We start from the raw sequence: 25,627 nt of genomic DNA on the forward strand, positions 1-25,627 counted from the left end.
CCACAACAGTGCCTGATGGAAAGATGAAAAAAAGAAATAGAAATCCTAAATTGACTTCTCCTCCCTGCAGTACTGTTACATAATTAAGACACTCCTTCTTCTGGCACAGCCTGACAGAGCAGAGAGAAGGATAGACTGGCAGAGGGACACAGAAACAGAAAGCGAAAAGAGGGAGAGACACAGATAGGGGCATCGCCGGCAATACTTGTTCAACCCGCCAAGCCAATGAAATATTTAAACCCGATCTTACAAACTTGGAAAGAAGCCAGAGACAAGTCCAGGCTGGAAAGGAAGGCAGGGGTCAGGGGAGGGAGAGAGAGCCGTCCCCGAGAGCAGACCAGCTCTGGTGTGGTCTCGCTGAGGGAGGGACAGCACACTCCTCATCACAGTGTCCCCAGTACTGCGCAGCAAAACAGACTGCGGTACAGTGTATAGCACAGCACAGTAAAGAATAAGAGTATAGCATGGTACATGAGCAGACAGGACAGTACAGCGTAGGACATGGGAATACAGTATAGTGCAGGACAGGATACAACAGTGGAGGACAGAAAAGTACAGTATAGTGTAGGACAGGACAGTACAATACAGAGCAGGACAGGTCAGTCCAGTGCAGTCTACAGCAGGACAGTACAGCACAATATAGTGTAGGACAGATCAGTCCAGTGTAGGTCAGTCCACAGGGCAGAGCAGTGCAGGGCAGGACTGGGCACACCAGTGTACACCTCACTGCAGGAGAGCAGGCAAGGAGGAGGGAAGCACAGCGCAATTCCTTTCTGTCCAGCACACAGTCGGCGGAACTGTTCGGAAAACAATGCGGTCAGGAACGCAGGCTGTGGCGACGCTCCCCCCCCCCCCCTCTCACCCCCCCCACTCTCACTCTCGCGTCCTGCGCCCCCTGGAGGCAACGCCCCGCCTCTGCCCCTGCTTTCACCGCCCTCCGTCTCCACGGCTTCCTCCTCGGCCTTCCCGCTTTCTCCCCGTCTCCGGCCATGTGCCCAGGAATGCAGTCCGCACTGGTCCGACAGGTTCCCCCGAGAGCTTCTTACACACAGCTCGGCGCTCACCTCACAGCCCACACGCGACCTCACCGCAGGACGGAAACAGTCAGGCTCCGTACGCAAGAACAGGAGAGCGGTCACAAACGCAGAGGGCCCATCTTGCCCCTTCGGTAGGCGTTAGTTAATTGAGCTGAGGCCCGCTGTTTTTTCAAAGAAACCAGAGTGTCCGCGTCAACAACATGACTGGGCAACTTGTTCCAGACTCCCACTACCCTTTGTGTAAAGAAGTACATACTGCTCTTGGTTTTAAGCACACTCCCACAAAGTTTCCTACACAGCAGTGACAAAGTCACACTCACTGACATTCTGATATATTCACATACTGTACTTAATCCACCTAACCTATACTGAACATCGATCACTCTGTTCATGTATGTTTCCGTTAAAATAAGCTATACAGTCTGCTGGATACCGTTGAAATGTTTTTGTCATTATCGTTTTGACTAATGAGTCATTCTTGACTAGTCACGACACACACAAGAGCCTGTGTCTGTGGTGTCAACCCTAATTCCCCTCACCAGTCAGAGAGCAGACTGGGTGCAGGTGAGGAGGTTATGGAAGCAGCTGAATGTTGATCCTGATGATAAATAATCAGGAAACACAAACACAAACAGGAAACCATGTTCTCCGTTCACCAAGCGCCAGCAGTCTGGGCTGGACTAGGGCCCTGGCGCTCCGGCCTCCTCTCAGTGAGGCAGTCGAGAGCCCCGGTCCTGCACCACGCTGCTGCCCACAATCCCCAGGCAGGCCCAGACCCCCGCGGACACCGGAGCTGCCCATCAAGGCGCCGCCGGTGCCAAACCAGCCAGATGGCGCGAACAGTCTCCCCTGGCCTCCTGCGTCGCGCGGTGACGTGTCTCCTGTGGCCCGTCGGCGCCCAGCCCTCTGCCCTGCCCTGCCCGGGGCTCCGGGAAGAGCCCCCCTCTTCCGCAAGCCCGCGAGGGGGATCTGGGACGCTCCCGTGAGCCCACACCGGCTCGCTCTGCCAGGCGTTCTCCCTCCGTCTCCCTCTGAGCAGATTGGGAACTTTTGGTTTCCAAAACGTTTTTTTTTTTTTCCTGTCCCACGACCTCCGGGTAGATGCCACTGTCGCCCCTGTCGAACCCGTGTCCGCGGCCGTGCGAGGGAGCAGCTCCGCGCCCTACGGAGCCGCTCAGCACTGAGGCCGCAGTGGCGGGGGAGGAAGGTGGGGGCCGGCAGGAAGCCGATAAAAGCGCTACAACAGGAGGCGTCGAAACCTCTGCTGACGCAGAGCGCAGATAAGATCTCCCGAGAGCGCAGCCGAACCGCAGGACTCCACCCTCTGGCCCGGACCCCAGCCCCCACCCTAGACTCCACAGAGCACCTCCTGCCCTCTCGCCCCGAGCCCAGCCCCAACACCTAGACTCCACAGAGCACCCCCTGCCCTCTCGCCCCGAGCCCCCACCCCAAACATCTAAGCATGAAGCTGGGAGTTTTACTGTAGTAATTCAGAAGTGGGCTCCTCAACACTGTCTGTCCTGGGACTCGAACCCTCAGCCTGCTTGCTGCCAGCGCTGACCCCCTGCCTGACAGCCGCCACAGAACCTCCAGACGTCCGCTGTCTGCGTTGCTATATTTGCGCCGTGCGAAACGTTCTGCCTTCGGAAACCGGGAAGCCAGCACCTCGGGAGACGGCGAGACTGTGCCCTGCCTGGACCACACTGCGCCAGGCCTGCCCTGTCTCTCCCGCCAGGCTCAGACACCTCGGGCACCCCCACACCTGCACGCACTGCGAGGTATGGTGGAGCGGCGGGTCACGGTTATTCTAAACAAGCATACAATAATAAGGGTCCTTATTCTGTTGATCAAACTGACACAGAGTCTGGTGGCCACTGCAGGCCCGTCCACTCGGAGCAAGATGAAACGTGCCTGCGTGTTGAAACGAGTCCACTGGGATTGGGGTTCTGGAGCTCCAGTGAGCCTTCGGTACGGCTCACATCCTCTCACAGAACATTCTGAGAGACCACCAGGCCACCGAGACGATCATCTGTGGCAACGTGGCTCACTCTGGAGAGGCGGGACAAGGCTCGGCACCGACTGGAGAAGGGCACGTCTCTGCCTAATGCCACTGCAAGCCTGCTGGAGCCTGGGGCCTGGGCATCGACACGACTGTTCCCCACACTGATCACACACCGCTCTTTGAGAACCCCAGTGGCACGGCCCAGGCTCAATCCCACAATGCTAGGCTAGCTGCACGGCCCAGGCTCAATCCCACAATGCTAGGCTAGCTGCACAGCCCAGGCTCAATCCCACAATGCTAGGCTAGCTGCACGGCCCAGGCTCAATCCCACAATGCTAGGCTAGCTGCACGGCCCAGGCTCAATCCCACAATGCTAGGTTAGTGGCACGGGCAGACTCGGGGGCACCTGCTTTCACATTGAGCACATTTACCTGGGTTCAAATTGACCTTCTAAATGCATTCTAAATGCAGCTTCACTGACTACGGAGGATACAGAAGGTCTCGAAGAAGTTTTGTCCTGCAGGTGCTGTGATGAAAAACACAGCAGAAGCCACAACATTTACTCATTGTGATGTAGCTCTTCTCAGCATCTAGTAAGTTTGCTGCTAAGGCCTTTATGACAGCAAAAATCACAGGAAAACACCAGAAATCGGGATGTTTCCCTCAGTCGGCAGCCTTGTAGCTGGAGCTGCAGCCTCAGGTTAACGCACTTTTCTGCCAGACACAGTTCAGCTGGTTAGAAAGTCCTGCCCCCCCCAACTACCAATACACCCCGAGACCCAGAGAGGAAGTGAGGTCACGTATTTACCGGGAAGAGGAAAGCTTGCGTAGCAGGACCCAGAGGAAGTGGCAGCTGCAGCTGAAATCCCGGATAAAAGCCAAGAATCCCACCATCCTTCAGACACCACGCCTCCCCTGCTCCTCTCTCTCTCTCTCCTGCCGCTTGCTCCTCACGCCAGTGGAGCACCTCGCCGCTCCCTCCTTCCCACTGTCCCTGCGACGCCCCCCGCCGGCTCCGCCGCTCCGGAGCGCTCCCTCCAGCCTGCTGCCTCCTTCCACACTCGCGACTGAGCGGGGCCTCCCTCTCCCGCGCTCCGGCCCGGCACTCTTCCTGGCCTTGTCCCGGCCGGCCCCGCAGGTGTCCCGGTGTGTGCTCCTGTCGGAGGGAGCGCGTGGCTGTGACGGCGTGTGTGTGAGTGTGTGCGCGCGCGCGCATGTGTGTGTGTGTGCATTCCTGGGCGGCTGCATGCCTGTGTGAGCCTGAGCAGGAGCACTGGTGTGTGTGTGTGCGCGCGCCGGGGCTCCACACACACGCAGCGCTGCAGTGGGCGCGTGTGGCCTCCCCCCAGGCGCGAGCGTGTCAGCCGAGCTCAGCCCCCCTCCGTGCCCCCCGGGTGGCAGCTCGGCGACGCTCCCCCCCCCCTCGCTGTGCTCCTGCCCTGCTCTCTGGCTCTGCGGAGGACAGCCCTCCGCTCTCACAGGTTCGCCCTGCTCCTGGCAGGCCAGGTAGGTGACCGGCCACGACATGTCACCCCCTCCACGTCCCCGCTAGCGCCAACCCCTCCCTCCTCCCCTCCCTCCCCAGGGAGCCCCGCTCCCGTCTCTCAGCCCCAGGCAGGTTCGCCTTAACTCTTCGTGCGCCGATTTCTTCCACTAGAGAAAAGGTCAAAGACCACTCAGCAGCGGCCGCTAACACAGCGGTCTGGAAACAGGGGTTCCTAGGGAGCAGCCACAGAGCAGAGGGGCTGCAGGCAAAGCCACTCCCCGCACTTTGCTCTGCTTCCTTCGCCTCTGGGCCTCATCGCGATTCGGTGACGTCACCTCTGAACGAACGAACAACAGGGACCAGCCTCTGAGCCTGCAGCAGCTGCTCCCTCACGAGGCACCTGCCAGGTCTGCTCACTAACAAGAGGGGTCCTTCAGGTGCCTCTAACCCATCTGGCGAAACAAAGCTTTCCCTCTTCCCTGACTGGATGTTGGACCTGGACCACCGGCTCCTAACCCCTGGACCAACAGGGAGAATTTTAAAACCAGGTCCTTTTTGTCAGGGTCCTCATCCCTCCTCCAGAGGGCGCTCCGACCTTTTAGTATTTTAGTTTCCTCATGACGCGCACCTGTCTCCTACTTCCCTGTCACTGCTTGAGCTTGGCGTCTCCGGGCTCCAGGGCTCGGTATCGGAAGATGGACGCCACAAGGTCTGCCTGTCTGCCACGTCCGCGTCCTGTTGGAAACACCCGCAGGCGGGAGACTCGCTCCTGCTGCGCCCGGGCAGAGTGGCAGGGCAGCATTCCTCGCGGGCCGACACGCCGAGAGCTCACATACCGCGATGCGCCGCGCCGCGCAGGAGGAAGTGCTCCACCCCTGTGAGCGCCCTCGCTGTCAAGGAATGTGGGCAGACCGCAGTCCGGGGCATTCACTTTCTGTCCCCAGCGACGCCCTGCTCAGGGGCCTCGTGTCATCAGCCTGCCTGCAGCTCTCGCGCTGATCCCATGGCGCGTGACCAGGCCCCTTCGCCCAGCCTCTACTGCTCAACTGATCCCACACCGCGGGAAACACTCCTGAGATTCAGGAGGGCAGCACAGCAGCCTCCCCCGACGTTTACTACACCCAGGTGACGCGCAGAACGACGCTGCAGAACTGCGAGAGCCGAGGAAGCCGCTGGCCGGGATGATTCCGGAGAGGAGCAGGTGTGGAAGCGACCGTGAGCGAGGAGAGACGCAGAGCAGGGAGGAAGGGGTCTTGGGATAAGGGACAGACGTCAGGCGCCGTGGCCTCGATAGAAAGACAGGCTAAAGCATCAAGGAAGAGACTTTGGTCAAGAAAAGCAAGTGGGGGGAGGCCTTTCGGGACACCTGAGCCTGTGTAGGACATTCCTTTGATCCCAGGAGTTTCCGGTTGCCCTTCTGTGGACTGAACAGCAACACCTGCTTTGTACCGCTGACTAGAACTGCCCACGATATTCCGAACGGACGGAGGTCTCACTACCACGGTTTTAGCATAACTTCCCATGGTCCTGCGGCCTCACGAGTGGCTCAGCCAGTCACCCACCAAAACACAGGATGAGTGCAATGGTCACGGGTTCGAGCCCAAGTCATGTCACTAGCTGACTGCGACTAGGATTCCCCAAGCAAGGGCGCACAGCTGGTTGAGTGCCACCCTGTACTGTATCACACTGTCATGGTTACTCTGCTGTATCACACTGTCACTGTGATGTATCACTCTGTCCCTGTACTATATCACACCGTCACTGTCCTGTATCACTCTGTCCCTGTACTATATCACACTGTCTATGTCCTGTATCACTCTGTCCCTGTACTATATCACACCATCACTGTCCTGTATCACTCTGTCCCTGTACTATATCACACCGTCACTGTCCTGTATCACTCTGTCCCTGTACTATATCACACCGTCACTGTCCTGTATCGCTCTGTCCCTGTACTATATCACACTGTCACTGTCCTGTATCGCTCTGTCCCTGTACTATATCACACTGTCTATGTCCTGTATCACTCTGTCCCTGTACTATATCACACCATCACTGTCCTGTATCGCTCTGTCCTTGTACTATGTTACACTGTCACTGTCCTGTATCAAACTGTTACTATGGTGTATCACTCTGTTCCTATACTATACCGCACTGTCACTGTGCTGTATCACTCTTTCCCTGTACTGTAAGAGCACGTTAGTGTGCTGTGTCACTCTGTCCCTGTGCTGTATCATTCTGTCACTGTGCTCTGTCACTCTGTCCCTACTGTAAGAGCATTTAACAGTGCTGTATCACTCTGTCCCTGTGCTGTATCATTCTGTCACTGTGCTGTCACTCTGTCCCTGTGCTGTATCATTCTGTCACTGTGCTGTGTCACTCTGTCCCTGTGCTGTCACTCTGTCCCTGTGCTGTATCATTCTGTCCCTGTGCTGTGTCACTCTGTCCCTGTGCTGTATCACATTGTTACTGTACAGTACCCCACTCTCTCTTTACCGAAACTCCTAGGACTAAATGTTGTGAGGGTTTTTGCTAAGATTATTTTAACTAAACTTTAAATAAATGAGAAAAGTGGCGAAACGTCAGACTCACCGGATGAAGATGAACAGCGTGTGGATCAGGGACCGGCAGCCTGAAGAGTGAGGCTGGGTGTGGTGTGACAGAGAGAGAGAGCAACAGAGCGACAGAGTGACAGAAGGAGAAGTGTCCAGGAAGTGGCCCTGCCCTCAAGTACAGAATGAGCTCCTCCACTGCAGCTCTTCATTCACACACCAGCACACAGCTACAGGGGGACGACAACACCGGCACCACACCAGCACACAGCTACAGGGGGACGACAACACCGGCACCACACAAGCACACAGCTACAGGGGGACGACAACACCGGCACCACAACAGCACACAGCTACAGGGGGACGACAACACCGGCACCACACCAGCACACAGCTACAGGGGGACGACAACACCAGCACCACACCAGCACACAGCTACAGGGGGACGACAACACCTGCACCACAACAGCACACAGCTACAGGGGGACGACAACACCGGCACCACACCAGCACACAGCTACAGGGGGACGACAACACCGGCACCACAACAGCACACAGCTACAGGGGGACGACAACACCGGCACCACAACAGCACACAGCTACAGGGGGACGACAACACCGGCACCACACCAGCACACAGCTACAGGGGGACGACAACACCGGCACCACAACAGCACACAGCTACAGGGGGACGACAACACCGGCACCACACCAGCACACAGCTACAGGGGGACGACAACACCGGCACCACAACCGACACACTGAAACACTGACCTCACAACACCAGCACCACAACAGACACACTGAAACACTGACCTCACAACACCAACACCACAACAGACACACTGCCACACCAACACCACAACAGACACACTGAAACACTGACCTCACAACACCGGTACAACAACAGACACACTGTTACACCGACCTAACGACACCAGTACTACAACAGTGACACTCTGACAGTGATCCTCTGACACACTGACACACAGGCACCGGTGCTGGCAGCCTACAGCACTGTGCAGAGATCGACACAGTCACTGCACACACAGCCCCAGGATGGTGATCTCAGATCTCAGATATGGAGAAAAGCTTTTCACAGTGAAGCTGGCGTGCCCCCGACTCCAGAGGCAGACCCAGTTTTGTGGGTACTGCCGGTGGACAGGGGCTCATTGCTTATGCTGATGCGTGGTGGCATGTCTGCTCTCTCCCTCTCCCCCTGCTCTCACGGTCCTGCCCTGTGTAGCTTCCTGTTTGAAAAAGATGCACAGTTCTGTTTCTCTGCTCTTCCGGTCCTCAGCTCTCCTCATCGCTTGCTGCTTCCTCTTTCTGCAGGTACTTGGAAGAGAGGAAACGGGCCGGGCAGGCCCGACGACAGCCCAGCACACAGGCCAGTGGAACGTCTGTCCTCTCCTCTACTCTCCTACCGCTGGGCCAGCCTTTAACCTGCACCAGCACTGATTGTACCCTGATGTACTGTGCACTGCGTAGGGATCAAGTCTCTAATCTCTGGAAGGTTGTGGGTTTGAATTCCAGGTGAGATACTGCTGTTGATTGAGCCACCACACTGGGATTGCTCCAGGAAAATACCCAACTGCACGGATGGGTATAAACGTGTGTCACTTGGGATAAACTGATCCCAGACAGAGAAATTATTTATAATTGGCCCCACTACAATTAACACCATTTCATCTCTCAACTGTGACACTCACTTGCAACCTTGTTTACTGATCACCAATCGGTGAAATGAGGTAAATTACTTTTGTTTAAGGGTAAACAGAGGCTACAGTAAATGCTCTCTGGCAAACAAATTCTTATACAACTAAAAAATGGACTTCACCTGGCTTGGGCCTTCCTCCCTCTCTAAGGTGCCTTTCTCACTATCAGTGTTGTATCTGCACGAGTCTCCCTGTGCAAGTTCACTCAGAATCTCTGGCGCCTGGTTTGGTCTTCAGCACAGGAAGCTGCAGCTCCCAGTAAACCCCGGAATGGATCAAACTAATATGCAATGGGAGTCTGTTTGCCCTCTCTGTACAATCATTAAAGTCTGCATCCTGGCAGGCAGGGGTGTTTATAAACTCTGTTGTCAACACGACAGCAACAACAAAGCTGAGTGGTAAGAAACTGGAGTTTTGTCCAGGCGGCTGGAAGCTTGTTTGGAAAGCCAGGCGGCGCACAGGCAGGGCTCCACTGGCAGGGCTCGTGGTGCAGAGATGTGCTGGGTGGAGGCGAGGTGACACCCTGATTATTCTGCTCGCACACGCTCAGATAACGCACACACATGGGCACACAGTTACAGCGCCACTCACTAAACTGGAAGTACCATGCACAGAGAGGCTGGAGGGCAGTGCAGTACTGCTCATTAATCTGTAATCCTTAGATTCACGACCATCTGCACCGCAGAACAGAGGTGTCTGATCACACACTTCAGACACTGGTGTCTAAGCATGGGGGCAGTGCAGCAGGTCCTCTTGCTGCCTGTCCATTCAACTTAAGGCACAATGGCTGCACATGAAAGATGTACTGTTTATTAGTCTCGCTGAACTCTTTCTTCCAATCCTTTCCAAGCTTCTCCCAGAAATCATTCATTCACTGAAGAAAAACTGAGAAAAGGTGAGAATCTGTGTTTTTACAGAAACCTTTCAGTATCAAGAATTGGGCCACACTTCAGTTCAGCTGTTGCGAAACTCCACTTTCTTAATGTTTAACAAGTCAGCTGTTAATACATTACAAAGATGTATAGATGCAACAAGCTAGCTTCTGCAAATAGCTCCAGAGTCAGGGTCAGGGCTAGAGCTCAGGTTATGGTCTGGATGAGGGTTTTGTTACTAGCATGCCATTAATCTACAGTAAAGAATGGTTATTAGCATATTTATGTCATGCAATGAGCACTTCATTAATATATTTCAATGACAAAATATTCGGAAATGTCACTTGCAACCTCAAATCTAAAGCATTACCTGCACTTCAGCCTCAGCTCTGAAATATCAGTGATGCCCTGAGTTTGCTGCTGCTGCACAGCCTGCGGTCACTCCTGCTCGTGTGAGCTTGTTGCGTCAGAGGGCAGACCCAGCGGTCAGCGGCTGGCCCTCCGGTCAGCGCACGCACCCGTTGACGCCAACAGGGTCACCAGAGCGGAGGGGGCCGCGTGGGGTCATCTTAAACCTTCGAACCCGGAACGAATCCGGGCGCCCGCTCACAGCAGGTGCACAGGCGCAGAAACCTGGTGAAAACCTTGTGAAAATGAAGGCTGGGCTACTCAACCGGCGAGTCCAGTCCCTCCCAGTCCCTCCTTACAGCCGCCTCCTCAGCTCCTGTACCGATCCTGCAGGTTAGCAATTCCACAGTCGGAGAGCCGGCAGCAGCAGAGCTGTGCCACGTGGACCAGCTCGGCTGTAGGCTAAGTGAGCAGCTCCAGTGCCTGTTAACTGGGCCCAGTGGGTTTCTCCAGAGCCCCCCGAGCTAGCAGCAGGGCTGGCATGTGCCCAGCCCCTCGCCACGCTGGCGGGCGGGCACCCCCCTTCTGCTGCCTGTCCCCGCCAGTCGTCCGCGCGCTCCGCTCCCCCCTGCTCCCCGCTGTCCGGCCGGACTCCCACAGGAGGGGCGCGCTGGGGACCGGCAGAGGGAGTGACAGCGCTGGCCGGAGATCCGCCCCCCCCCACTCGTGCAGTATGAGCCCAGGGAGAGAGCTGCAGTGGCGCTGCGGGGGCAGAGGGGGGCGCTAGAAACGTCGTGCAGCCAGGCTGGTGTCATGCGCGGGGAAGTGAGAGTGCGCAGTTAAAATCCCACCCCCCCGACCTCCGTGTTTAATGTGCTGGGCTATTCCCAGAACCTGCAGCCCACTCCAAATGTCTCAGGACCTCCTGTCACCACAGTGGTCGTCTTAATGCCGCGCTTATTAAATAAACATGTTTATTTCCAATTTCCAGCAAAGCGGCAGTGTCTCTTCTCACTCGTGGCTAGGAGAGTCACTTCCTTTTAGTGCTCCACTGTCCAGGCACGGAAATCCCAAATCTTGCATTATTTATGGGAGGATTCGTATTTGACAGCACATAAAAATAAGAATCTTGTTTATCATATACCATCCCCAGCTGTATAGCTTTCCCAGAGTTGGGAGGTCAACTTTTAAAATAACTTTTTTTAAGAAAACAAATTACTCGGAAAATATTTAGGACTAATGCTTAGGTGTGGTTTAGGGTTAGGTTTAGAGTTAAGGTCAGAGATTAAAAAAATAGGTCCTGGCTAAGGTAGTAAATAATCATTTTGGCTGTGATCATGAGGTCCCCTGGTCCCACAGTGCCCCCTACCTGCGATACCAGGCACCCGCAGGCTGCAAGCAGAAGAAGGGCCAGTAGTCCGGGCAAAAGCAATGTAGTGGAAAAGTCATAGTGCCCCCTGGTGGCTGTCAGACTCAAGAGCAGCTCAAGAGCGGCCCTCAAGGGGAAAAAGAGAATGATCCAATCACAGAGCTCCTGTCAGCTGTGGACCAGTAGAGGACACTGTCCTTCACGGTCTTTTTCCTCTAATGCACAAGTTCCAGAACAGCTCCCCCCTGTGGCAGGAGGGGGAGCTGTGCAGCAGAAGAAGCCACCGGTCTTTCAGATGAAAAGGGTAGCTCCATTTGAAAAAGGTTATCATTAAACCTGCTTCAGCTACTATCTCATGCCCATACTGCAGTTAGGTTTCAAGTCTAGAGGCAGTGATGCTTCCGCAAAACACAGCACTGCTACAACACGGATCTTGAAGAAGTGTATTCCTGAATAAAGAAAAAGTACAGAGATGCCCTCTGAGAGGCCCAGTCTGTCAAACACTGGAACTGCAAAACCAGTGGTCAAAGGGCAGAGGTCATCCCCCTGGCTGAGGAGCAAATTCCACCCTCCTGGCTGTCCCTCTGTCTGCCCACCTGTCCGGTCCTCTCGCCGTCTGCTGACCGCTGCACCACATAAACACACACCAGCCCTCTCAATCCCACCATCCCCCCCTCTCTCCCTGATATCTTAATTGAATAATCTCTTCACCGGCTCAGTCTCTGTGTCCCGGCTTTACCTCGGCCCCCACCGGAACAAATCCCTGCTCCCTCCGGCTAATCCACAGCTCCGGAAGAACGCGCCCCGCCATCGGCGGCTCTCCTGATCGCAGCTCACGACGCAAAAAACGTTTAATAATAATAATAATAATTGAACTTACACTTCTATAGCGCTTTTCTGGACACTCCACTCAAAGCGCTTTACAGGTAATGGGGATCCCCTCCACCCCCACCAGTGTGCAGCCCCACCTGGATGATGTGACAGCAGCCATAGTGCGCCAGAACACTCGATTCATAGTTGGAGGTTATCAGGAAGCCATGATTGGTAAAGGCCAGGGGGAAATGTGGCCAGGACACTGGGGTAACACCCCTACTCTTTTTTCAAGACACACCCTGGGATTTTTAATGACCACAGAGAGTCAGGACCTCGGTGTTACGTCTCATCAAAAGGACGGCGCCTGTTTACAGTATAGTGTCCCCGTCACTATACTGGAGCAGTAGGACCCACACAGACCGCAGGGTGAGCGCCCCCTGCTGGCCCCACTAACACCTCTTCCAGCAGCAGCCTTAGTTTTTCCCAGGAGTCTCCCATCCAGGTACTGGCCAGGCTCACACCTGCTGAGCTCCAGTGGGCGGCCAGCTGGGAGCTGCAGGGTGACCTGGCGGCTGGAGCTTACTCAGGAATCCTCCGGCAGAAGCACTGGGGATGACGAGTGAGTGCCAGGTAACCCACACGTTGGGCACCCAGTTCCATGCCTCCTGCCAGTCGCAGTGACTGAGCCCCCCTCCTAATCACTGAGATAACCAAAAAATGCAAAAACAAACTGGAATGACGCTTTAACATCTTTTCCCTTGGGTAGCCATCTTGAATGATGCCTAAAAGCAGCTGTGCTACCTCTGGTGCTCCAGGTTCTCTCCAGAGAAAGGAGTAGTGGGCCTGCCCCCCCACTCATGCTGCAGCACCATCGTGCTCATTCTCTAAGCTCCAGTGCTTCGTCCCTGCTCTCAGACCATCTGTGACTGTCTGATGGAGAAGCACTCCGCCGGGGCCGGAGCCCTGCGCCGCTGTCTGTGCAGCAGCTGGTGTGCACATCTGTACAGGCGTGAGCACAGACGAGCGCACACACCTCTACACGCAGGTGTGGGCCCATAACCAACCAGCCAGGCCACCTAGATCCTTCCTCCAGCAGCTGCGCTATCAGCGCCACCCTCAAACCTCCTGAGACCGTAAACAACAGTACTGGGTTCAACACATAATGAGACGACATTTTCAGTCAAGTCAAGGCAATGAAGGGCATTTCAATGCACCCTAGTGACAGGCACTGTGGCAGCGTGTCCAAGCCTGTCTGATTGTGTTGATGTGTCCAAGCCTGTCTGATTGTGTTGATGTGTCCAAGCCTGTCTGATTGTTTTGATGTGTCTTGGACTGTCTGATTGTGTTGATGTGTCCAAGCCTGTCTGATTGTGTTGATGTGTCCAAGCCTGTCTTATTGTGTTGATGTGTCTTGGACTGTCTGATTGTGTTGATGTGTCCAAGCCTGTCTGATTGTGTTGATGTGTCCTGGACTGTCTGATTGTGTTGATGTGTCCTGGACTGTCTGATTGTGTTAGATGTTAATCATACCTGATTGCGATTATTGTAGACTGAAGAGTTTGAAGCGCATCCTTACTAGAGCGCCTATTCAATCAATCTGCACCCCGAGATAAACCCTCAGGACAGGAGGCCCAGAGAAGACAGCTGAGTGGACGACGAACTTTTCACCCTTCTTAGGAAGGGGAGGGAGTGTCCACTTGTTTCTGAGCACTTGGGCTGGTTGGTAATGCTGTCAGGAAGTCCAATCACAGAAAACGAAACTAAAAGACTTGTGCCAAAGGGACGGATTGCCTGCAGCTCAGCTGACTGCTGGGCAGTGCTGAGGGGTGCCGTTCCCTGCGTCATCAGCTCTCTCAGCACGCAGGGCCTGAGCCTGACCGGCCTGTCCTTTCACACTCTCTAGAGCTTCCACTGCACACACCTGCCCCGTCCCCACACCCTGGAGGCCCACCTCTGTGGCCTGCCCTGCCGCTGAAAACACTGACCTGAGGCTGATCTCTGAGAAGCTAAAACACAATCACACAATTAAATATCCATACTGAAGTTACATACATCATAACACCCCACGTCACGAAACAATTCCAGGCTACTATTTTACATCCAGGACAGCAACATTAGTAGGTGTTCAATTCCCACAAAAAAACAACAACAAATATTTTAAGTGACTCGATCATGTTATATTAAATCAGGGAGGCCATGGCTGACTCAGTGAATGAGCACGTTTTAGGAGTGTAGATATCATCACCTAGTGGCCTTAAAGTGCAATAACAGACAAGCAAAAAAGGGGCACCAAAGCAAGTATATTATAAGACCGTGAGTGACAGAATGAAGAATTCCTTACATTTATATAGCACTTTTAATTCAGGAACTCCACGCTGAAGTGTGAGATGGGAGAAGCTGCTGTCCCAGGTGAACGAGGGGGAGCTCTAGGGCGGGCGGGCACTGTAAGCCCAGGACTCAGCCACAGACAAGCTCCTCCTCCGCACCCTTCATGAGCCAACAGGCGCTGCTCCACGTCTAAACTGATTTACAATAACTCGCGGAATTGTTCTCGCTGTCTGCCGCTCTCGGCAGGCTCCGATTCCAGAACCCGGAGAAGAGTCGCCTCGGGTGGCCTGCTCGGATCTGTGCCGCTCTTTCTACATCGCGATCGTGGAAATCGGTGTCTGTCGCACCGTGCCCCGAGCAGGGCTGGATGAGGCTCATTCAGGAGCAGTGAGCGCCTGCGGGATTCCGCAGGGTTCGGAAGTGAACCGGGATCGCCCCCTCTTCAGGGGGACCCCCGCTCAGACAGCGGTGGGCAAGGCCGGCGGATACAGAGAAGCCAGGCCAGAGGCGGGGTGAGAGGTCTCAGTCTGGGGGGCTCTGTTAGTCCAGCAGTGTGAACGAGTCACTGACAGACACCGGCATTCAGACACAGACCTCACGACACACAGCCATTGATCAGAATCCCAGAATACTTTATTCATCCCATTTTTTCCTAGCCTCCATTTCATCATCATCATCACCATCATCATCATCACATATCAAAGAAACATTCTTTCGTGGAACACAGCTCCCTTTTTGTATGTATAATATAATTTTCGATATTTCCGTAATCACATTATAGATCTCATTTTTCTTTCACTGTGTTTTTCAGAACAGGAGGTGCCTTTGTGTCGAGAGGGCTTGAATGACATAATTCCAGCGGGGACTGTCGGAGGACGAGACAGCGGAGGAGAGAGTCTTCTTCCCTGGCAGCTCCTTGTCCAGCTGCAGCACTGTCCCCAGGCCCAGTGGGGTCGGCCGGGACGTGATGACCACAGCCTGGGCCCCCCTCCCTGCTGGGCCCCTCTCCTGCAGGAGCCTGGGCTTGACAAGTGGGATTTCCTGCCCTTGCCCTGATAAGGAAACGAATTCATCGACCCACTGAAGTCAGGGCTCAGCTGCAGACACGGGCCGGATGCCGCCGTGTCTTTCTGGCCCGGGGCTCCTGAGAGAAACGTGCTTCGCTTGCAGCTTGCTTCAGGTGATCAGAACGCCACATTCCAGCACAACTCCATAACACATAACTCCTGCACGTACACCGGCCCTCGCTGTGGGCTCTCTCAGCGCCGCCCCTCCAGCTGGGCAGCGTGAGGAGCTCGGACAGAGGCAGGGAGCTGGAGACGAGCACTGCGGTGCAGATCCTCTCCGGTACTCTTGAACTCTTGAACTCTTGAACTCTTTAACAGGTTCGCAGAAAGAGCACGGTGGCGTGAGCAATGGCCACAGGCCGAACAGGTGCCGACGAACACAGCTGGCAGACGAGGGCGACCAGCCCGGCAGGACCGACTGCAGCCCACCTAGGCACCTGTCTGGCCACCATCCTCCCCCTTGGCGCCTGTGCCTGCGCCTCCTTCTTCACCGCCACCACTGACATCCACCCCCTTGTCCGGAAATCACAATCGCCCTCTCTCCGACCACAAGCCCTGACAGCCCCCTGGCGGCCCGGCGGCACAGGAGGAGAGAGGCAGGAACCCGCTCCTCAGGGCTTTCTGCGCGTCTCAGCACGTCTGGGTGAGCTGGCTGAACTGAGCACACCAGGACGGAGGGAGGCAGCGGGAACTGTGAGCAAGCTCACGAGGGGGCTGTTCTGATGCATCACCCTGAAGGCTCTCTGTGCAGGGCCTCCACTGTGACTCAGCACCCTCAACAGGACTGGGCAGTTCGTTCCGCCCACCCACACCCCTCTGTTGCGAAGCAGCAATGACTCTCCACTGCAGCACACAGGGCTTGGCTTGAGCTTGCTCTCACACTGCTGGACTGCCAGGCCACAGCACAGCGATGCCCGCCAGCAGGGCAGACTGACGGACGACATGCTGGCAGAGCTACAGAGCCAGCTCAGTGTCATCCTGAACACGGCCAGCTCCCTGTGTGTGTCTCATACCTGGGCACCGCACGCTGTCCAGATGGCCAAGCTACTGCCCTGACCACCACCGTCAAGCCGATTTGACTACATTTCTGTCGATTTCTCACAACTGTATCTTGATTCTAACATGCATTTAACTCTACTCTGCCATGAGTCTCAGGTTTTCCTAATGATTTCCACACACCTCTGTTTTGACCAGGCCTTTAGCACGCTTCCACTCTGTTTTACAACACTTTTACTCCGCTTTCTTTACGGAATACCACAGCTTTTCCGAGGGCCAGCGCGCTCCAGAGCACGTCGGATAGTTCAGTCGAGGATGCCCCGCGGGGGGAAGAGCTCTTGACCCTGGCCTGGGAGGCGGGGCGCCACTACAGACACCGCCGTGCCAACGGGGCCATCGGTCACAGACACACCCGCACCACACCTTGACCCCTGACCCCTAGACACACAGCCCCGCCACGCCGAGACACACACCCTGCGGGGAGCACGCTCCAGTCCCGGTGTCCGGTTAACACAGTCTCCCATTGACACCGCGGCGCTGCGAGGAAGAGCGGGGGGGCGGAGAGGTCCGAAGACGCGCCCGCCGAAGAGCACGCACACACGCGAGGCTCGGGAGTGCAGCGCGCCAGCGTTGCGCTGTCTAGGGTGCGATCCGGCCGCAGAAGGTGGCTGAGTGAGTCTGAGGGTACAGGCGCCACGAGCGAAGGGACCGCCAGGGGAGAGCATGTCCGTCGGTCCGTCGTCCAGTGACAGGCTCCTACAAGCAGCAGTGCAGCGCCGATCGGCAGGTACATAGAGGTGACGGGGCAGGGTGACCCCGATACTTTCTCCCCCTCCTGCACAGAAATCTCTACAGGTCTCTGCCCACAGTCTCTGCCATTGCTTTCGGGGGACAGCATAGAACGGGGTACTCCCTCCACAGTTATCCCATCTCCACCCCAGACACTTGAGAAGAGGTCATCGAGTTCGAATAGGAAAAAAGTGATGGCGGTAGGCATCTCTGTGCATGCTGAGGTTTGAGGTTAACTCATGGACATAGCTTGCAATCCTAATTTTAACTTTTGTTTTTTATGCGTTCACTTCTTTCTCTTCACTGTCTCTCTGCACCTCCGTGCTCCACATTCGGAACGTTCTGAGAAGCTGCTGGTCTCCGATTGGCCCCCTTCCGTTCTGCCCATGGGGGTCAGTCAGAGGTCAAGGGGAGGGATCTGGAGGAGGGTGGGGCATCGTCTCCAGGTTACCTGGAGGAGGGGCTACTGCACTCAGAGGCGGGGCAACAAAACTGGTGGGCGATGTCATCGTCCTCGTCTTCTCTGAGAGAGGGGGAAGGAGGAGGGACAGAGAGAGAGACAGTCAGAGAGGGGGAGGGGAGATAGAGGAGGAGGGGGCAGAAGAGGAAAGAGGGGGAAAGAGGGAAAACGGGATGGAGACAGGGAGACGTCAGAGCAAGAACAATCACAGGGAGCAAAAGGGAAGGGAGGTTTAGGGAGAAGGAAAAAAGATTGAAGAAAGGAGAATTTTTTTTAAAAAAGCAGAAATGACAACAGGTATGACGACAGGGATGGATGTACAGAGAGAGTGAGCTAGAGACAGAGAGAAGGCAGGGCTGTGAGAAGGGGAGAGAGGCAGAAGCAGAGGGAGAGGGCAGAGACACAGAGAGGGGGAAGAGAGGGTGGAGGTCTGTCCTTCGCTCCAGAACCAATGAGTGAGCTGCCAGGACAGGACAGGAGTGAGAGAGCGAGAGTGAGTGTTGTGTGTGTGAGTCAGAGCTGAAGGCGGGGGAATGTGGCAGCTTGAAGGTCATTTTCTCTTTTTTCGAGGATATGGATTCTGTTCCCAGTGATGACGGACTCTGTGCACGGGAACCAGCTCTTACTCCCAATTCAGAGAAGATTAACCTCCAGGGGTAAACAGAAGCAGGGTAATTCAGCCCAGGCAGAATTATCGAGACTACAGGACCCCAACACACCCAGACACACAAGCTCCTGCTTCAGAACTGCTTCTGGTCTCACATGCTGCTGTTTAAGACTCCTAAGAGCAGTAACTACAGTGGGTCATTCAGACCATTCACAGGATCTGAGTGAAATTTGATTTTAGCGGAAAAAAACGCAGTATTTGTACAGGCAAAAGAAAACACGAAAAACTGCAAGAACATCCAAAACAAATCTGTCCAAAGTAATCGATGATTCCCGTACGTTCATGGTGTTCAGAATCATTCACCACCCCAGCGAGAGGCTCCGACAGCTGGAAAGAGGGCAGGTCCTGTGACCTACAAACACCTCCCAGCAGGGACCTGCAGGCAGAGCTCCTCCAGCTGCTACTCGACTCAACCCCTTTCTTCACCTCAGACCGGGGAAAAAATATCCTATTGGCCTGAGGTCTGGAGGAAAAGATGGACCATAGTGGATTGGTTTATTTTCACCTTTTCCTGTGGCAGCTGACTGGAGCTGTGCTCCGAGTCGCCATCCTGCTGGAGAGGCACCACATTCGCGACCACATCTGAGCTCCTTAGTTGTTCGAACCAGGTTTTGAGACAAAGTATCCTGCTGTATGTTGGGTTCTCATTTCGCATTTCTCCCCAGTTCACTGGAGGGATGGAAGAGTGCTTTTCAACACACCCTTCGCTTTCCTGCGTCACTCACACCGCTGTGGGGACTGTCCCCGATACCCCAAGGGTGAAGATGTCTGAACATGTGTGTGCGTCACGAGGTCCCACTTGACCCTGGAGTCCATTAGTTCCTGTTTGACAGACTGATGTCATTTCCTGTCATGTTGCCGTGGAAACACTGATTCAGGAAGTTGGCCTCGGGGGCTGGTCTCGGAGACGTCGTGCCGCGATGATTCGAGAGCGTCTTGGAGGTTCTCAACGGCTGCCCTTGGCGTGAATTCTGGATGACCCCTTCTCCTGTCCTCCTCCCAGCGGGGGAGTGACTGTGTCCTTCAGCCACGATCTTGCTGAAGTCAGGACTGGGGTGCCTTCGGGGTTTCTTACAGCCGTCCCTGGGGGTGTGGAGGAGCATCCTTTTCCTTCTCTGACTTCCCCCAGTGACGGGGTCCTGAGCCTTGTGCCTGTGGCTCTTTAATATAATACTTGTGCTTAGTGGTGACCAAGGTGACCTCCAGTAGCTTCTGTAAATCATCTGGATATATCACAGCCTCCCAGGTGACAGAGACACATTACAGGAGTACATCTGTAGCAGTTTTCATTTAAATAACTTTACAGATTGTGAAGAAGTCCAAGGGTTTGGGGGTGAAAAGTTCATTTTTATAGGAAAAATACATTATTTTGGACAGATTTGTTTATTCTATATTCAATACTGATAGCCTTAACATTTCCATGTGGTTATTTATTTAGACAGCAAACACTGAATGTACCATTGTCTTATAATTGTTGGAACCGGTACTGTTACTGTTACTACTATTGCTACGGTTACGGACAGTCTTACTATTACTGTTAGTACTATTGTTACTGTTAGTACTATTGTTACTGTCAGTACTGCTGTCACTGTCAGTACTGCTGTCACTGTTAGTACTATTGTTACTGTCAGTACTGCTGTCACTGTTAGTACTGCTGTTACTGTTAGTACTGCTGTCACTGTTAGTACTGCTGTTACTGTTAGTACTATTGTTACTGTTAGTACTGCTGTTACTGTTAGTACTGCTGTCACTGTTAGTACTATTGTTACTGTTAGTACTGCTGTCACTGTTAGTACTATTGTTACTGTTAGTACTGCTGTCACTGTTAGTACTGCTGTTACTGTTAGTACTGCTGTCACTGTTAGTACTGCTGTTACTGTTAGTACTGCTGTTACTGTTAGTACTGCTGTTACTGTTAGTACTATTGTTACTGTTAGTACTGCTGTTACTGTTAGTACTGCTGTCACTGTTAGTACTGCTGTTACTGTTAGTACTGCTGTCACTGTTAGTACTGCTGTTACTGTTAGTACTGCTGTTACTGTTAGTACTGCCTTCACTGTTAGTACTGCTGTTACTGTTAGTACTATTGTTACTGTTAGTACTGCTGTCACTGTTAGTACTGCTGTCACTGTTACTGTTACTTTTACCACTACAGTCGTGTATGACTGTTACTGCTACTGTTACTGTGACTGCCAGTATTACTGTTAGTACTGTTACTGTTAGTGTCACTGTTACTACTACTGTCACTACTGCTGTTACTGCTTTTTCTACAACTACTACTTTTTCCTGAGCAACATTCCCAGAGTGTCCTGTGACGGACTGGTGTCCCGTTCAGGACATGTGTCAGTCCTGCACGCTGTGTGGGTTACAGAGGTCCCAGAAAAGGGGTGGGTGTTTTACACAGGTGGTCCTGTAGAAGCTGCTAGTCGTACACACTCAGATTCACCTTCTCCACGAGATTCACCTTAGATATCAATCTAATTATTGATGTTTTTCATAGACTATACAGTATATCTAAATATCTCCACAGTACGAAAGCAATAAAAAGGAGAATAAAATGGATAAAGCCTACAGAAAAGCACAGGACTGAAATCAGGTGAAGTAATTCAAAGCAAGCGAAGGGGAAATTTTACAGCAGAAACAGCCAGTTGTCAAGCAGAAGACCCACCACACAGGAGAAGAGATAACTGCTCTGGGCCCAGACCAGAAAGAAGAGCTGCAGACACTGCCCTGGGCTGAAGTAAAGACCTCCCATGACAGGTTAAAAGAACTGAATCTTTTCAGTCTTGAACAGACTGATGAAGACAACCCGAGGAAATCTTCAGGACACAAGCAGGGACCAAGAGCAGTAGAACTGAAGACTGGTAACAGGGCTCACTGACCTACACATAGAGATGTGGGAGCCTGGAACAAGGAGCCCTGGAGTCCTGTCAGACACAGCTGTATGGGATACTGAGACCAATCAGAAACTAGAGGGGTCAAATGCACTCCTTCCATTTGCAATCATCTTTAATAATAACCAATCATTTGTGAATGTCTCTGCCTCACAGTGTTGTCACCTGACACTTCGCCACATCATTCAGGCGGATTGGGAGCATTGTACGCTTTGATACTGGATCAAGATGTAAGCTGTCATTGCAGCACTTGTCCAGCAGGTGTCAGCCTTAGCCCACAGATACCGTAGTTGGAGCCCACTGCAGAGCCCGCAGCAGCAGAACCTAGCGCCACTGCAGCACTAAGACAAGAGCCTCACACAGCTTTCCTCCATCAGCACTGCCAAGCCAACTCGAGCCAAGATGGCAGACAGTGCCGCCCAGTTGCACCCTCGTGCATGAACTGTCTCCAGGAGGTTAGGGAAACTGAAGGAACTCAGATTGAGAGGAAAGGTGATTTTTGCTCTTTTCCTGTGCCACATTGCAGGGATGTTCCCAGGCCTTGGGGAGCAGCATCAAGCGTGCACTGCTAGGAGGGGCGAGGTGTGAACTGTGCGGACAGCGACGTGGGGTCAGCCTGCGAGTGGTCACTTCTCTCTGTGCACAGTTACAACTCCAGTGCACTGCTGTACAGTACTGTGTTTAGACACCTTTTGAAGGTTATGTGTCCTTTATTTTATTTTATTTTGGGGCATGATGTTTTTCAGGGGGTGCACTGAGCTGCAAAGAGGCTATGCAGATTTATGCCGCTTTCCGAGCCACAGCTCAAGGCCCATCTGCGCAGGGGCAGCCGATGGGAAGAGCCGGAGCAGTCCCTCCGACGCCTTCAGCAGTGCGATCTAACGAACGCGCCGTCGGGCGCTCCTCGACATCGGACTTCACGTCCGCAGGACGAAGCAGATCCGCCAGGGTCAAGTCAGGGTGAGCTTGAAGCGAGACGGGGGACATTTCAGCAGGAGAGCGTGGCTAAGAAGTGCGCTCTGCGGGAAGAAGGGAGTTTGCAGAGCAGACACAGCACAGCGGTGCAGGCTCAGCACCGGGAGCTGGGCATTGACAAGCTATTAACGCAGGGAGAAAAGCTGAACAGCTAATCAATGGACAGTTATCTCTTCAAACCGAGACGCTCCCCAGCCGCCAGTCAGGCCAAGAAAGTCATTAGCGGGGTGTCAAAGTCAGCCTGAACGAAACAATTTGCCCGAGGAGGCGAGCGTTTTCATGTGGCAGATGTGGCTGTGAGTGTCGATGCCCTGGGGGGCTGGCATCTCTCTGAGCGCGGAGTCGGGGCAGTGGGGCTGCGGCCAGCTCAGTGCGTCTCTGGAGCGAGTGACAGCCTGAGGAGGAGGAGGAGAGAGCAGCGGGCGGATGGAGAGAGGAAGAGAGAGACAGAAGGAGACGGAGAGAGCAGAGGGCACGGGCGAGCGGAGGAACACGGCGAGAGACAGGGAGCCGAGGGGGAGAGGGAGAGGATGAGGTGAGGCGAGGTAGGACAGTGTGTGCAGTGGACCGGTGTGCGAGTGCAAGAGCTGAAACCGCATTCATGTGACCCAGGAGCAACTGCAGCACCTCCCTGTGGCACCACTGCCTCTATCAGCTGATACTGCACAGTGCACCTGACCGACAGCAACAGCACACCTGACACACACCTGCTGGACAGACTGACACACACCTGCTGGACAGACTGATTCACCTGCTGCACAGACTGACAGACACCTGCTGGACAGACTGACACACCTGCTGCACAGACTGACAGACACCTGCTGGACAGACTGACACACCTGCTGCACAGACTGACACACTCTCAGGACAGACTGACACATCTGCTGGACAGATGACACACTCTCAGGACAGACTGAGACACCTGCTGGACAGATGACACACTCTCAGGACAGACTGGCACATCTGCTGGACAGATGACACACTCTCAGGACAGACTGACACACCTGCTGGACAGATGACACACTCTCAGGACAGACTGACACACCTGCTGGACAGATGACACACTCTCAGGACAGACTGGCACATCTGCTGGACAGATGACACACTCTCAGGACAGACTGACACACCTGCTGGACAGATGACACACTCTCAGGACAGACTGGCACATCTGCTGGACAGATGACACACTCTCAGGACAGACTGACAAACTCTCAGGACAGGTGTGCTGTTCCCTGTTCTGTCATTCAACATCCTGAGCAGCAGGGGGCGCCATGGTAAAGTGGCAGATCTGGAGCAGGCCTGAACTGTACAGACTCCCGCCAGGCAGCAACTGCGTTACTTTGAGCAGTCATTTTAACTCAGCAGACCGCCGTCCAATTATCTTTGTACTCTGGACGGTACGGTGTCAAAACTGGGGCTTGGAGTTCTGTGTTTATTTTGAGAACTGTTGCTCCGTTTGGGTTGAAGAATTCCAATCCCTGAAAACCGCCCTCCTTGAAACGGAAGAGCGGGTTGTTTCACCCGCAGTGGGAGCGTGGCGGACATGTGACGCTGACCTCGTGTCCGAGCCCACGCCCCCCCTCCTCCCCAGGGACTGTCCCCCCAGACCTGGGCCCTGGGCCCTGCTCGCCGGCCGCAGGAGAGAGCCCGGAGCCCGGAGCCCGGTGCCGTTAATTCTTCTGCTTTGAAAACAGGGAGGTGTGAAACCGGAAAACCTCAAGCCCAGATCCCGACTCCCAGAGCTTCCCGCCGGGAACGGGCCAGGCAGCGAGGACCAGCGGGGTGCGTGGAGGAGGGGGCGGCCAGAGGAGAGGGGGCGCTGTCTGGCGGGGGGGGGGGGAGAGCAAGGGAGCAGGGCTGCCTCGTGAGGGGGGTGTCCGTCCAGGCCCTGGGGGAGAGAGATGCCGGGGAGCGGGCGAGAGATGGCAGCGATGGCGGTGAGGGGGTGAGAGTGAGGGAGGAGGGGTCTCTCTGGCCCTTACCTTGCCAGCTCGGAGTGCCTGGCTGTGGGGAGGGAGTTGGGCAGCTGGGGCAGCAGCAGCCGGACGGGGCAGCAGTACTGGTGTTGGGTCGAGTGGCTGTGAGCTGCAGGCAGGCTGGTGTGGAGGGAGGTAGAAGCAGGAGTAGTAGTTGTGGTGGTGCTAGGATTGGTAGGAGTAGTAGTAGTAGTAGTAGTAGAGGTGGAGTTAGGAGGAGACCTGACAGAGAGAGAGAGATAGAGATAGATAGAAAACAGATAGAGAAAAAAGAAAGAAAAAAAAAGTCAAGAAAGAAAAAAATACGACAACAAGGAAAGCACACAAAAGCGGAGGAAATAAAATGTAAACTAAAAAAAAAAAGAAAACATTGACATCAGAAAAGCTCAGGCACATGGAATGGACAAGAGGCACAGCTGCCTCGGGCGAACACCTGGCTCTGTTCCCCTGCGCGACAGCTGCGCTGCTCTAGCGAGCACCAAACTGTGTGGTCCCTTCCAGGCCTCTTCTTCACCGGGCGAGGGGCTATCGTTACAGACCTACAGTCTGTCTAGACTGTCTAGTATTCAGCAGCCATATCACCCTGCAACTCACAGCTGGCAGCCTCCACTGGAGCTCAGCAGGTGTGAGCCTGGCCAGTACCTGGATAGGAGACTCCTGGGAAAAACTAAGGCTGCTGCTGGAAGAGGTGTTAGTGGGGCCAGCAGGGGGCGCTCACCCTGTGGTCTACGTGGGTCCTAATGCCCCAGTATAGTGACGGGGACACTGTACTGTAAAACAGGTGCCGTCCTTCAGATGAGACATAAAACCGAGGTCCTGACTCTCTGTGGTCATTAAAAATCCCAGGGCGTTTCTCGAAAAGAGTAGGGGAGTAGGGGCCAAATTTCCCATTGGCCCTTACCAATCATGGCTTCATTAGTCTGCTCTCCTCCCCACTGATAGCTGATGTGTGGGGAGCGTTCTGGCGCACTATGGCTGCCGTCGCATCATCGAGGTGGGGCTGCACATTTGGTGGTGGTGGTGGTGGAGGGGATCCCCATTACCTGTAAAGCGCTTTGAGTGGAGTGTCCAGAAAAGCGCTATATAAGTGTAAGCAATTATTATTATCATTATTAGACTGTAACTGTAACGGGACAGCCCCGCCTCTTTCTCACAACACCTCTGAGGCCCTGGCAGGACAGGAACTATCAGCCTTTTGTGTGACCATGTGCGTCAAGCCCTGCGGTGACGTCTGGTGTTTGTGCCTGCTGCCTTTTGTGCCTGGTGCCGTCATACAAT

The 25,627-nt window shown here is 54.3% G+C and overlaps 1 protein-coding gene across 4 annotated transcripts in view; it reads right to left on the reverse strand.

Moving 5' to 3' along the window:
* Window positions 1–25,627, reverse strand: part of LOC107077936 (IQ motif and SEC7 domain-containing protein 2-like) — a 91,786-nt gene that overhangs the window by 36,112 nt on the left and 30,047 nt on the right. The window contains exon 1 of one of the 4 annotated variants that reach the window (XM_069184003.1): window positions 7,118–7,188. The exons of 2 other annotated variants lie outside the window; for them this stretch is intronic. Coding sequence is in view for 1 of the 2 variants with exons in the window: in XM_069183992.1 (XP_069040093.1) it covers window positions 3,848–3,933 (86 nt within the window). In the remaining variant the exon portion in view is untranslated. Of the gene's footprint in view, window positions 1–3,847; window positions 4,538–7,117; window positions 7,189–25,627 lie in introns of those variants that run through there. One more of the 4 variants, XM_069183992.1, reaches the window with a different exon arrangement.

The sequence above is a fragment of the Lepisosteus oculatus genome, chromosome 2, assembly GCF_040954835.1.
Source record: "Lepisosteus oculatus isolate fLepOcu1 chromosome 2, fLepOcu1.hap2, whole genome shotgun sequence".
In the NCBI taxonomy this organism is placed as follows: domain Eukaryota; kingdom Metazoa; phylum Chordata; class Actinopteri; order Semionotiformes; family Lepisosteidae; genus Lepisosteus; species Lepisosteus oculatus.